Source organism: Rhagoletis zephyria, unplaced genomic scaffold, assembly GCF_001687245.7.
Source record: "Rhagoletis zephyria isolate East Lansing unplaced genomic scaffold, Rhagoletis_zephyria_1.1 Rzeph_scaffold_01289, whole genome shotgun sequence".
Taxonomy (NCBI): Eukaryota; Metazoa; Arthropoda; class Insecta; order Diptera; family Tephritidae; genus Rhagoletis; species Rhagoletis zephyria.
This window is the reverse complement of record NW_016158373.1, coordinates 125,077-139,396: the sequence shown is the minus strand read 5'-3', so window position 1 is coordinate 139,396 and position 14,320 is coordinate 125,077. Positions and strand designations below refer to the sequence as shown.

General features: G+C 36.3%; 3 protein-coding genes across 7 annotated transcripts in view; 2 read left to right on the top strand and 1 right to left on the bottom strand.

Moving 5' to 3' along the window:
• Positions 1–2,662: 2,662 nt before the first annotated feature.
• LOC108363502 (unc-112-related protein-like) lies at positions 2,663–6,139 on the bottom strand. 2 transcript variants are annotated; one of them, XM_017616876.1, is made up of 3 exons: positions 5,839–6,139; positions 5,586–5,706; positions 2,663–5,502 (listed from the first exon to the last, which is right to left on the bottom strand). In XM_017616876.1, exon 3 carries the CDS (start codon positions 5,419–5,421, stop codon positions 3,289–3,291), a length of 2,133 nt encoding a protein of 710 aa, XP_017472365.1. In that variant the 5' UTR covers positions 5,422–5,502; positions 5,586–5,706; positions 5,839–6,139; the 3' UTR covers positions 2,663–3,288. The 2 variants fall into 2 exon arrangements, with proteins under 2 accessions (XP_017472365.1, XP_017472366.1); XM_017616877.1 differs by having other exon boundaries at positions 5,879–6,139.
• A 1,427-nt stretch (positions 6,140–7,566) lies between these two features.
• On the top strand, positions 7,567–9,757 carry LOC108363503 (cell death-inducing p53-target protein 1). 3 transcript variants are annotated; one of them, XM_017616878.1, is made up of 3 exons: positions 7,567–7,669; positions 8,590–8,904; positions 8,967–9,757. In XM_017616878.1, the coding sequence occupies exons 2-3, from the start codon at positions 8,612–8,614 to the stop codon at positions 9,070–9,072; spliced, it is 399 nt and encodes a 132-aa protein (XP_017472367.1). In that variant the 5' UTR covers positions 7,567–7,669; positions 8,590–8,611; the 3' UTR covers positions 9,073–9,757. The 3 variants fall into 3 exon arrangements, with proteins under 3 accessions (XP_017472367.1, XP_017472369.1, XP_017472368.1); XM_017616880.1 differs by lacking the exon at positions 7,567–7,669 and adding an exon at positions 7,691–8,071; XM_017616879.1 differs by lacking the exon at positions 7,567–7,669 and adding an exon at positions 8,030–8,113.
• A 2,614-nt stretch (positions 9,758–12,371) lies between these two features.
• Positions 12,372–14,320, top strand: part of Sms (spermine synthase) — a 24,122-nt gene continuing 22,173 nt past the window's right edge. Inside the window, exon 1 of one of the 2 annotated variants that reach the window (XM_017616874.1) lies at positions 12,372–12,951. In XM_017616874.1, coding sequence (XP_017472363.1) covers positions 12,670–12,951 — 282 coding nt within the window. In that variant the 5' untranslated portion in view covers positions 12,372–12,669. The remainder of the gene's footprint in view (positions 12,952–14,320) is intronic. The other variant, XM_017616873.1, reaches the window with a different exon arrangement.

Here is a 14,320-nt window from a genome sequence, read left to right as displayed (position 1 = left end):
AATGAGGTTGTTGTTTTTGTTTCCAATGCGATGCTCGCAAACCACGCGAGCATGCTTGTGACCCGCCCTACAAACAACGAACATACACCGCAAGACGAGCATGTGCGCGCACATGTTCGTCGTGTGTAGCCACTGTTAATGCTGACGACACACACCAGATAGAAATTATTTTCTGCGTCACAGGGATGCTTTTGACTGACATCGAAGTTAACTCTGTGATTTTGAATAGAAGACGCCGCATTGGCAACGCATGCATTGCTGCAACTGATAAAAATCGCGATCTTCGATGGCCAACGAAGATCGAACATCGCATGCAGCTCATAATAAGGGCCTATGTATCTATCTACCAAACGATTTATCAAAACTAACGCGCATAAATGTGAATTTGGTAGATGCGACACACTCAATACTAAATGTACATTTAAAGATCAGTCTGAACGCTGCATTAGCCTAAGATTACAGACAGCCCAATCGCCTTAAATGACCCAACAAATAGGTCCATTCAATAACTTTCCCAGTAAGTACTTGCAGCGAGAGCGTAAAATAAAAATAGAGGGTAAAATTGAAAGTNAATAGGTCCATTCAATAACTTTCCCAGTAAGTACTTGCAGCGAGAGCGTAAAATAAAAATAGAGGGTAAAATTGAAAGTAAGAGAAAATTTTTAGAAAAAGTTATTGAACGCAAAACTAGTAAAAACTTGCAACTTAAGTCATTTTGACACTTTCAGACGGTTAAGTTTTGGCGCGTAATTTTGTTTTTAACTGAAAATAGTTCCCATCGTCATAAAAACAAAAAAATATACAATAGATTTAAATTTTTCATCTATATTTTCAATTCACTTATTATGTTTCATCAAATCATCCTCTTAAACAGTGTGTTTACATTTGAATTTGAAACATAACCTTACTTTTTGACTCCTGCAAATTCCTGCTAGTAAAATTTTTGCTTGCAAGAATTTGTGGCTCTCTCGGGTTGTTACGCTCTCGAATTCGCTCCCTCTTGCAAATATTCTGGGTTATTGAATGCATTTCTAGTGAAAACTTGCAAGTACTAGTAACAATTCGTAAAAATTTTTTGATATTGAATGGACCTTTTGATTTTGAATGGACGTAATGTTTATTATTTTATTTTTATTTGTTTATGCACAAAGTCATATTCGACAAACGTGCATACATAAATAATTTTTATTTATTTATATAAATTTTATATTGGCATTGCTTTATATCCGTACTGAAATGTCAGAGGGCCCCAACTGGCAATTTAAGTTTTTTACAGAACACAAAAGACGTAAACATCAGTCGACACATACCCATTGTGGAATTATACCAGGGGAAGTAATAAAAGCAAGATTTATTTTGAATTGCCACTGCTTTATTTGAATTTTTTGTCTTCAAAATTTTGTATATGATAGCTGCGTGTAGGGGGTTTTGAGAAGCGTCATAACCCAGCAAACATTTGGAGTCATAAATGAGTCTTTAAGGAGTCCTATTTCGGAGACTTTACGCTCATAACGAGCTAGTTTAAGAGTCCGAAATGAGGGTGTGTCCCTTCCTCCGAAGGTCGACTTATATGAGCTTAAATTTATACATCAAATGAGCCTCAATATGAGATGTTGTTGTTGTTGTAGCGGCTACAACCCCGCCTAGATCGGTTAATATCTCAGTCGTTGTCGTCAAATTCGACTAACGGAAGCCCTAAGAAGCGTGCAGCCTCAATGGTCGGTCCACAGGGACAAAGGTGTTAGCTGTGCTGGGTTTTCCGGGCATACGATGAGATGTTTCGAGTCGTGGGGTGTCTCCGCATTCCGGACACTCATTTGGCACATTTGCGTCTAATCTGCTCAGTATGAGTTTAACCTGCGGTTCTAGTCTCCAGAGGCAGATGAAGCTTCGTCTCGTCGATGTCAGGTGGTTGTGTGCCCAGAACGGCATTCACAGCTCTGGACTCTACATACATAACTCGAGACTGACTCCCTGCGAATGCTGCACAGGGCCTGTCGATAAGCTGACGGGTCCAGAGGTTGCCTAATGACCCTCTGGACTTCATCTTCGTAAAGATGTCTTCTGACATGCCTTGGCGAGGGCTCCTCTGGAAGCAAGTCTCTGTTCGGGAGTCTACGTCTGTTTCTCCCTACTAGCATTGTATTGTGCTCCTTTATGGGGAGCATTTTCGCCTCGTCCTGCAGGTGCTGTTGTGGCGACATCAGAAGACATCCAGTCGCTGTCCGAAGTGCAAGTGCAGTTGAGTCGTCTGCAGTTTCGTCCACTGCGTTCACTAGTCCCCGGCGACCACACTGGTGCTGTGTAATTTAAAACCGGCCGGTCTATTGCCTTGTAGTTGCCAGCAACATTTCTTTGCTTTGCCCCAAGTACTGCCGGCTAGCGACTTGAGGACCTTGTTGCGGCTCTGTACCCTGTTGACAATAGCCGTTGCGTGCGCAGTGATGCCTATCGCATCGCATTTTTCTGTCGTATAGCATTACAGAGTAGCCCCCCTGTGAATGCCGTTCTAGGCATACCACCCCCGGACATAGACGAGACGGAGAAGAAAATGAACGATATGTAAGCATTGATTGGCGCTGTAACCGCCTAAGCGATTCAAGCCAGCATCAACAATTTAAATGGGTGCTTCGTTTTCTGATGTCATTGCTACAAATTTACATACATAGAGATAAAAAACAGAATTTATTAGTTATTTCGAGATATAACACATAGTTACAAACAATATTTAATTAAAATAATACAAGTATATTTTCCATTTGAACGTTTAAGTATTTTGTTTAAAAAATTAGTGTATAAATTGTTAAAATTTTAGATACATATAATTTAGCTTTTTGCACTTTTTCGATAGGCACGAGCTCTTAGAACTGGTAATATGTTAGAAAAAGAGTTGTACAGCATAAGAGGCACGAAGACTTTAAATACAAACTTTATAGTAAGGCACCTCAGAAATACATATTTCAATCATCGAATTAATTTAGTTTGGCTTTAGATGTTTTTTTATACCTTACGATGGCATATAGGCAGGCACACCGGAACAAAACGCAGCGTAATCCAGTAAAACGAATATTATTCAGTGTTCATAAAGGTTACCATGGTACGTTACATACTATTTCATAATCAATTATAAAATATATATATATGTCCTTTTCGAATAACCGAAAAATAAATTTTTTCGTTTTACAAACATTTTTTTTGTGCATTTAAAGTCATCAACAGACTGTAAGTGTTGTCATAATATACATACATATGTATTCATGAAATTGGATGACGACTACATTTCCTATTTTAGGCCCATCCACCGGTTAATTTGTGAAAGAGTTCTTCATTTAAAGTTTGATTATTTTCCTTTGAGCGCATTGACATAAATATGTACCCGCCAATAAACTCATGAACGACTTTGCAATCTGCCGACTGACAGGAGAACACAACGGTTTCGTCATGGAATTGTATCATCATACACTTTATACCCCAATTAACATTCCAGGCCTTCATCGTGTTGTATCGCCACGTTTTAATGTGATCACCCGAGTTAAGATCCATTCGCATGATTCGGTTATGGGCTACACCAAGGAGCTCTTCCTTCTTATGTCCATCAAATTTAATAACAAACAGGGTTACTCCAAAATCAGGCAATGACTTCCAGGCTTCTATATATTTTAGCTTTGCCTCTAATAATGCCAACTTACGTACATTTGCATGAGCTTCCAAAATTCGTTGTGATGCCTTACCAGACATTTTTCGCAGCATTCTCGGCGACAAGTAGTCATTGGCATCAATACTTCGTGGGTCTACATTAACGGCCACTCCCTGTACTGGTTTCTGCATGCTAAGGAAGGACCGAATACTGGTAACCTCATTTTCGTAAGAGCTGTCAGCCAGAGAACGGCCTTTTGATGCTAGCCGACAGGCAGCCATCCACCTTGCATACTGCTCTTCTGTGTCGCAACGTATCCATACCTCGCTGTTTGGACCGCTATGACCCTCTGGAGACACTTCCAAACGAATGGAAAATTTTCCCTGAGCTAAATTTACATCAGGAGTTACTTCGCATCCTCGCAAGTTGATTGTCAATTCCGGAGCTCCCCGACGTGAATCATCGGCGGTTTTATATAAATGAAGATGGAGATCCCGATAAGCAAAGAAATATCGTTTATAACCTCTCAAGGTAAATTTGCGGGGTTTAAGAAATCTCAAATAATCTGAAAGTTCTGGAATTTTTGTGATATTGTTGACTTCTGTAGAAGAATTTGGGCCTTCTAATGTTATTTGCAATTCGTTAAGTGCTGTATCAATATCATCGTATGTCCCATTATCGCCATTGCCAGTATCTACCACGTCAAGGCTGGTTGAATGTGAATCAGCTTGGTAATTTATTTGAAACTGGAGGGCAGCAAACATGAGTGATTCTTCTTCAGTGCTCTCGAGTTCCTCATTTAAGATAGACCATTTCGCCTGTTCGTACAATTGATTTATTCGCACCTGATCGTATTTTGGGTTTATGTCGAAAAATGTGTAATATTTAAAACGCAGAGAGAGGGTGTCATATTCACGAATACCTTGTTCCATTATGGAAAGAGATGAGTCCAACCAACCTACATTCATGCGTGCTTTTTCTATTAAAGAGCGCGGACGTAAAAGTCTTGCACGTACATCTGGACTCGGTGATCTGGGAGAGAAAGCCAAATTTTCTTGAATGTCCCCAAGACTGGAAGATGAATCAATTGTTGTATATCCATTGTTACTTTGTTTCCATGTACCAGTTGGGGAGCTGATTGGTGTGCTTGGAGCAGTGCCACTAGGACCCCGACGGGGTGTATAAGGGGAGACTGGAGCACACAAAAAGTTCTCATTTTGGTGATTATCAAGGCTACTGTTACTACCGTTGAAGGCTGAATTTATGGGGATAAATGAATTTGTATCAGGAGCAGGATGCAGGTATGTCGTTCCATCCGGATCCGGAACGGGTATAGGTTTTTGCGGTAGCTTTGAATAATTCTTTTTAAGATGGTCTGACTCGATAGGTTTGCAAAATGACAGTTCTTCAGGATATCGAATATCAAGTGCTTTACATAAATTGACTACTGAAGCAAATGTTTTAATAGAGAAATCCACCCTACAGTCCAAGTAACGAAGATCCGGTAACTGAACTCTTAAAGTCTTATGCATTGGCGTGAAATGGAGTACACAGTCGGCATGAACACCCACTTGATCTAAAGTAGAACGGGTTCGCGTCAACCAAACATTCTTTGCAGGCCACCAAAGAGCATGATCTGACCAATCTTTAGGATTTTCAGGTTCAACCAACTGAAGCATTATTCCTCCTATATGTTGATCACCACGTACACGCAAGGTCTTCTCAATGCGTAGATCTGTAATAAAAATCCGCAGATTCCAAGAATTCTCGCCGACGTGAATCATGATTAATTATTCTGCCTTAGCGATATGGTTATATTGAATTGATACGTCTGAGTAATTAAGTTCTCCTTTTCGCAACAGAATCTAAAAAAAAAAAATATACATATAGCAGATGTTTTCAATAACGCTTAAAGCGAAAGCGAATAGCGATGACGTAAGTTGCTTACTAAAAATCTGTGCTAATACATGTACATGTTCGCCTCCGTGCTTAAATATTTGCAACTGAAGCCAACTGCTTATCTTTTAGCTTGTTGAAATGGTGCAAGTTCGTAACTTTGTTGTTGTAATCTGTGTAAATTTAAAAAAAAATTGTTGCTTATGCTGTTAATTTCTTTGTAATTCCTCTCTTAGTAATGTTGACCACTAATTTGTACATTAAAACTTTGGAAGGTATATTCTTAGTAATGATTTTATGTTTACCCAATTTTCTAGATCTATGTAGTAATACGAATATATGTACATATATATATTTTAAATAAAATGTTTGGTTGAATGAATAATGCCCTTGTGCGACAGAAACAGGGCGTAGCACACAGTCCGATAATTAAAGTAATCAAAGTACGCGAAAACACTTGAAAACATGCAGTATGATTATGTTAATAAATGAGAGATTTTTCATTATTAACTGAGGATAGGCACGAAATTTTAATAAATTATTTTTTCTCTCGGAGATTTCACTTCTCTCTGTCCAATCTATTTTTAGATATATTAAGCGATAAAGATAACAAACACACTGGAAAAGGCAGCGTTGCATTCATACTTTCGTTGGCTCCAAGCAACCCAATAAACACCAAAAAATATTTCTCTTGGAGAAATTCATAGTTCTCCGAGTACCTTTCAAATGTTTGGAATTAATTAAATTAATTGAATAAACGAATATTTACCTACTTCTTTCATTAGTAAATCGCAACAAGATTGTCCATTTTTAAATTTAACGAACTCGTTGATTCAAACACGATTTGGTAACAATTAGTTCCAACTTGTACAAATTTTGTGCATAGTGAACACTCCTAAAGTGTGTGAGGAAATTGAAAGGCAAAACTGATTGTGTGGCGTCAGCGTTATGCCTGTATTATAATGGAAGTAACGGAACGGAGTGAACTTTCACTTAATTATCTATTGCATGGGAAATGAATGCAAATGGTTATAATACACGTAAACATAACGTAAAACGGAACATTCTAATGGATTATAATGGAAGTAAGACTGCGTTTATACACGGAAACTTTTGTCGACGCGATTTTTCACATTCCCTTTTGGTGTTGCTCATTCCATTTACACACGACGATTTTTGTGTATGCAATTGTTGTTGTCAGCTGTGAACCGCTAACTCAATTTACACAGACGAACGAGAGCACAAAGCGTGTTGCCCGAGCACGAGCAACTCGGTGCCCCTCCTTTCCTCGTCACGCTCCCTCCTACAAACGTCGAGTTGCGGCAACAAAAATCGTCGTGTGTAAATGAGCACTAACGGAACGTAGTGAACTGTCACTTTATTATCTATTGTATGGGCAATGAATTCGAACGATTATAATGCACTTGCACGTACGTAAAACGGAAGCATCTAAAATCAATAGATCCTTACGTCCATTATAACCAAGGCATTACGTGATTCATGCCCTGAAGGCCCTGTCTCCACAGGAAAACACTGATGTCGTGAAAACTATGTCACAAAATATATTTCCAATGGAGACCGCCTATTTCTCATGTGCTGCAATATATGTCAGCGCTTATTGCTTGACATCTATTGCAGGCAATTCGATAGTTTGACAGCCATATTTTCATTTGAAAGAAAGCGTGCTGGTGGTAACAACGATGAAATTTTTATATTAAATCAAAATAAAAGTCTGTTCCTTATTGGATTATTTATCATTACGTTTTAGGAAATTATTCAGCACGTTTTTTAAAGATTTAAATGTTTTTAAACACAGAAATTGAGAGAATGTTGTCTGGTGGCGTCATGCGGCAAATGCTTATTTCAAGACATCAAAGTGCCCACACACAAAAACTTGCAATCACATTGCTCGTCAAAATGACAGTTGGTAGGCCATCGCTGTTCGCCTGTGGAGTTCTGCGGGAACAGACCTCATGTTTATCGAGAAGAACCGATTGTAAAAATTGGGTACCAATTATCATAATCGACTTTCTTATGTCAATCACTGGAATGATTTGTTGTTGTCAAATAATTTTGCTTTCTATAGTAAAGTTTTTTGTCCCCGTTGCTTTCACATATAAAAATATTACATCTTTGGTTAGTAGTTTAATAAAATACAACGAATTTAATAAATATGTTCATCTGTTTCATAATAAACAACTTTAATAATATCCGTGTTCTAAAAATGCGCAGATACAGAGCTGAAAATGACGTCACTAGTTAAAATGGTGTATTTATGTAGAGAAACATAATTATTTTGATTACAATCAGCCAAAAATATATAGCATTGAAAATTTAATTGAGAGACCATTTACATATGAACGTGTCCATAAATGTAACCTTAACTCCCTCTTGGTTTATATTTATTTCATTTGTATATATGTGCATACATATGTATATATGTATGTATATTTTTTAGATTTGTCTACATTCGGGTCGGTCCAAGTACGTTCGCTCATCTTTCTTCTCCGTACCTGAGTCATCGCGCGAAAAATCTATGTAATTTATTGTTTTTACATCAAAGAATGTTTCTACCAAATGGTACTGTATATACAAACATTCATGCGTACACAAATATATTTATGCCTCGACGCGTTTTTTAATAAATGATAGTCGGTATCTCTGTGTTCGGTAGTTTTTCCTAACGTAAAATAAAGTGTTAATAGCCCTAATGTACATTTGTATAAATTGTATAAATTTACTAAGTTTTCCAAAGTACATAATGAGGACTAAGTATCTATGTATTTCTAATTTCTCTGATTCTCACGTTCATTTTAAATGAAATGATTGGTGGTCAATATTCATAGCATGTGCATACTAAGTTTGCATCGTTCCCACGACAGTCGGGTCTACGTAACCGGAACGACCCAGATTTATATCTGGCCAAGGACTGTCACTCCAGCAACACTCCCCAAAAAGTCTTTGGGGAATTTGTATGCTGCTACAACAACAACAACAACAACTAAGTTTGCATCCATATATGTATGTGCTTATATTATTTTTTGTAATTTTTCTAGAATTGAAATACAATAATTAAAAATGAGTAAGGCAAATGGAGCTACTCCCCCACAATATACATATGTTCCGCCACCATCTGCGCCACCTTCTTATCAGGAAGCCGTGGGAGGAGTTAAACCAGTTGGTCCTTTTACACCAATCACTCCCCCAACAGCACCGTCAGTTAACAACACTATTGTAACTACAGTGGTACCTATTGGCCGAACTGCTACACATATGATCTGCCCTTCTTGTCATGTCGAAATTGAGACTACAACGCGTACGGAGCCTGGTATGATTGCATACTTATCTGGTTTTATAATAGCTTTACTTGGGTAAGTAAAAAAAATCAAATATTATTCTTGCAAAATTTACTATCCTTTTTGTTTGCACTCAGCTGTTGGCTTGGTTGTTGCCTTATACCATGCTGTATTGATGATTGTATGGACGTACATCACACATGCCCCAATTGCAAAGCATACCTTGGGCGCCACCGACGATAAAAATGATTCAAGTAAAATATTTAACAGCAAAGAGTCTTTCAAAGCAACTAAAAATCACCTTTCAGTTTAGTGTAAACAATGATATATGTTTACCTGTTGTACAATAACTATGAAACTATTCATAAACGAATGGATTTATCCATTAGTACATTTTTTCAAAATAGTTTTTATATATAAAACTGGAACGAATTGCAATTGCACAAATATGTTATATTCTATAATGTATATTTCTTATATCGTACTGTTATGTTTTAATACTAATGCTTTTCTAGGATCTCGGTCCTAATAGCGGTATATTTTAAATGCTGAAATTTTCAAAAGAAAGCTGTTCCAAAAGTACGAGAGTTTATGGATATGAATCGAATATACATACATACATGCATAGTACATGCATATAATAATCGCTCAAGATGAATATTTACATTTTATTTTAAAACAACACTAAGTAATTGCTTTTATAAGATATTTAAGTATAATTTTATATCACTTTGTTTTAAACGCTTGCAGCAAAATTCCTGAATAGAAGAGTTTCGCTTTCAAATCGACAGTTGTTTCTATATATTTGTGTGCCTTAAAATATATCAAATAAAGTAGCCTATATACATACATACATTTGTACATTGTACGAATTTTAAATCAACCCCAGAACTACAGATGTTTCAATATATTTACACATATTTACATATTCAAGTGTTTAAATTAATATTCTGATATACATAAATAAAACCTCTAAGTTCTATTTATATTATTTATAGCATTGTGTGGTAGATAAAATGCATTCATTTTGGAGACAATAAGTGCCGTCTTGTGATGGCTCAATCCCGAATTCTCAAGAAATAAGCCATAGCTTATTGCCAAAATAAATCGAAATTTCCAACAAAAAATCCGTGCTTGAAGTCCTGGTTTTTATGCTTTCAAATCAATTGAGTGGCTATACGGGGAATGTTTTTGAAATATTATACAAGGAAATGCAAAAAAAAAAAATCAAAAAAGATGGGTTTTGAAAATTTTGACTACTCTTAGGTAAACTTTTATAACCGGCGGGGCGTTTTAAACCTCTAGAATACAGCTTCCTATTCATTGGTATTACGATAAGCAATTCTGGTAACTTAATTACTCTCAATAAGAAAACAAATTTAAATAGTTTTATTTATTGCAACTTAGAATCTATTGTAAATTATTCGCATCTCGGTACGCTGCTAATAGTTACGTTTTCTTTGGTTATCCAGAGGGTCAATTCCCGTTCTGCGTTATCGTGAAGTGAGGTAAAAAGTATAAAATTAACACCGAAATAAATGCGGTGTAAAGATGTTATTTTTATCACTTCACGATAACGCAGAACGGGAATTGACCCTCAGCTCAATACCACGGTCGTTTTTCACGAAAATGTTCTGGATCATTTTTATTGGGGTTAATAATAATAATAATAATCATATCTAGGGCAGTCCACGTTGACCACTTTTAATTATAGGTTAAAAATCAGGAATGAATTAATAGAACAAAAAATCATTAAGTATAATCATCGACAATAAATTAAAATTTGAGGAGCACATTGAATACACAGTAAATAAAATTGAAACTATCGTGTAACAGGTCTATTCTGCACGCTACCGATCATTATGAAACCGGAAAATTTTATTACCAAAAATTTTACTATAGTACTACTACTACCTACTATAGAAGGTCATACGACCGTTATAAATAAATAATATCTTGGCGCTTAAACTTTCACTAAGTGTATGGCTGAGTTTCATCTCCGATTTTTGGCGTGCGCCTTGATGTTGTCAAACAAAAAGGAGGGAGTTTAACGACGACTTCGAGCGACGATTGCATTTTTATGAGAAGCAATTTTTCATGGCAGAAACGCACTCGGAGGTTTGCCATTTCCTGCCTAGGGTCGAAAGCTGTTAAGAAAAAAAACTTGTCTACATTTTTTTGCGATGTTGCTTTGACCAGGGCTTGAAGCCAGACCCTGTGGGTTGGAAGCGTGCACTACCTACCACTACACCCATGAACGAAAGACACAAGATCACGCCTTCCCGAAAGAAAGAAAAAAGTTATTTTCTAGCTGTTGAAATCTCGACGCCGTCTTTGTTGTAAGAAGTAAACAACGAAGAGAACGCAAAAAACCGCGTAATTCTTGAACGCATGAATAATCATTTTTATTATGCAAATTCTTCTATAAATCATGTCGTTGTGTTAAATTATTCCTTACCTTACGTGTACACACCTTGTCACAAGCGGAAATTAAGATAATTGCAGTAAAAAGCCACCACCAAATTGTAAACAACGAACAAATGTAAACAAACGGCTAATGTCAAAGTCGCCCAACTTATTTCCTAAATGCGATTATAACGGGCCACTAAGAAAAAAGCTTGATCTTGTATTATTGGATCATGCACTACATCAGCCACTACTTGCAATCGTTCCTGCAATCGCGTGCAAAATTTTTATGCGGATCCCGCTCATTGCCGAAGAAAACACAGCTAGTGAGTAGGAACACGAATTTCGATACGTTACGATACCACATCGATATTTTTGCCATTCGATACCGATAGTTTTCAAACGATATTTTATGGAATCGAGTACCAGAACTCTTGTATCGTACCGAATCGTAGATGTACATTATGGCCTGTGNACTCTTGTATCGTACCGAATCGTAGATGTACATTATGGGCTGTGTTTGCTTACGCGTAAAAGCACATTTAGCGCATTTAGCTCTAAATGCTACTCTAAATGTACATTTATCCATACAAAATTCGTCGCCTGAATGCAACTAAATGCAACTCCATTTTTGCATTAAGAATTTAAATGCTAAAAGCAACACTGTGACNCCCGTTAAAATCGCATTAAGGAAAAAAGTTGAACGATTTTGACATTAGCCGTTTATTTACATTTCTTCGTTGTTTACAATTTGGTGGTGGCTTTTTACTGCAATTTTCTTCATTTTCGCTTGTGACAACGTGTGTACACATAAGATAAAGAATAATTTAACACAACGTCATGATTTTTAGAAGAATTTGCATAATAAAAATGATTTTTCATGCGTTCAAGAATTACGCGGTTTTTTGCGTTCTCTTCGTTGTTTACTTCTTACAGCAAAGATGGCGTCGAGATTTCGGCAGCTAGAAAATAACTTTTTTCGTTCTTTCCGTCCTGCGTGATCTTGTGTCTTTCGTTCATGATTTCGAACTCGCGTAAATGTACATTTGCTAAATGCGATAGCATTAACGCTCTTCGAAAACATGTTCGAAAGTGCTAAATGTTGCATTTTAAATGCAGCGAAAACGCTGCATAAACTGGCACTGGAAAACAGGCCCTTAGTAGAAAATAGACATGATTCAATAATCATGGAAAACAGAGACTTGGGGGATGTGAAAACTAGCTGCAACTCTTTCTAAGGATGACATTTGCCATTTTTGTAAAACCAACAGATGTCGCTGTATTTTGTATTTGTCAAAACAAAATCAATAGCGCTGTTCTTTTTGTGAAAAACAAGTTTTTGTACAGGTAGCTCTTGCCGCGAAGTGCGTGGGATCTAATTTTACTATTAAAATTTTAAGATCCTTACAAATAAAAAATCGAATTATTGACAAAATGACGGCCCAAACTATTCTTTTCGATTTCACTGTGGATTCAGGAAAGACTTCTGATTCTAAGCAGCGTCAGGAGATTGCCAAAGTAGTACGAGGTGAAGTGGAGAACGTATTTCCACAAATTGAACTGGCCTATCAAATGTCTATGGAGGACGGATTTTTTTGTGTTCTAACAGAAAACAAGGAGACAATGGTAACATTGCGCATTTTTCAACAGGGCCTAGTAACTATGAATATTGAATATTACCTGGAAGATGGAAAGGAGCCGTTGATGTCTTTCGATGTAAATATAAACTTTCCGCTTTAGTTATTGCGATACATTTTTAATCTTTATTTTTAACAGAAAAATGCAAGTACGTGTATTTACATAATTAACATACATATACCGATTCATACATATATTACACATTCATCTTGCCCGCATGCTTTTCATATTATGTATGTTTTGTACATATGTACATACATACGAATAGGTAGTAAATGCATATCGGTATATTTCTTCACCTAAGGGCTGCAATTTTCCGATTTACATATATTTGTGAAAGGCGGGCTTTTTCCGAATGATATCCTTTGTTATCCCGATTTAATCGAGTCATGTTCAGACATTCGTTGAGTAATTTAACATTTTGAGTAAAAAAAATACGAGTAAGAAATTTGTAGTGAACACATACATACATATACAGTGACTTACACAATTCACGCGTGGAGCTTTTTTCAATATTCGTAACATTTTTAAAGTACATTTTTTTTTGTTATTTTTCTAAACTTTAACCAAAACCACATGAATCAAAGTTTCAAACTTTATACAAAATTGAGGAAAATTCGTAAAATTTTCATCAAAATTTCGATGATTTTAATCTGAATCTTTATACAATTTCTGGGTATTCAGTTATATAGCCCATACAATTCTTGTTTGATGAATTGCAAACTCAATGACTTACATTACATATATATGTATATGTATACCCCAAAGCAACGAGACTAAATATCTTAAACCCGATAGAAAGTTTGCCTGGAGAACGCATATTACAAAACGAAAAGCCGTAGGACTTAAACTCACTAGCCTGCAATGGCTTACGAATCGTCGCTCTCAATTATCTATTGGCAAAAAAATTCTCCTATACTCTACTATTATAAAGCCAATCTGGACCTACGGAATTCAGTTGTGGGTAACTGCAGCAAACTCGAACAGAGAAATACTTCAAAGATTTCAATCGAAAACTCTCAGAAGTTTTGTAAATGCACATTATGTCGCAAACGAGCAACTGCCTCGTGATCTTAAGGGTTAAGACCTTATTCTTTCTTTCTTTCTTTATTCTTTATTTAAAATTAGTACAATAAGACTTAGTCTTTTGAAGTACAACAGCAATATAAGTAACTAAACAGATTTAGAGGTAATATTAATACTATTAATGCTGGGAATAAAACAATAGATGTACAAACTAAAAATTATGGACTAGATAAAAACTTAAATATTAAGAAGGTTCATCAACTAGACGAGAAATATGTATGGAGGGAACTTTTAAAGTTGCTTTTGTTGAATTTGGTTTTAACGGCATGAGGAATAGAATTCCAAATACGAATAGCGTTAATGAAAAACAGTCTGGCAGAGTTTTTAAAGTTGTATGAGGGCAGAATTAAGTCAGAAGAAC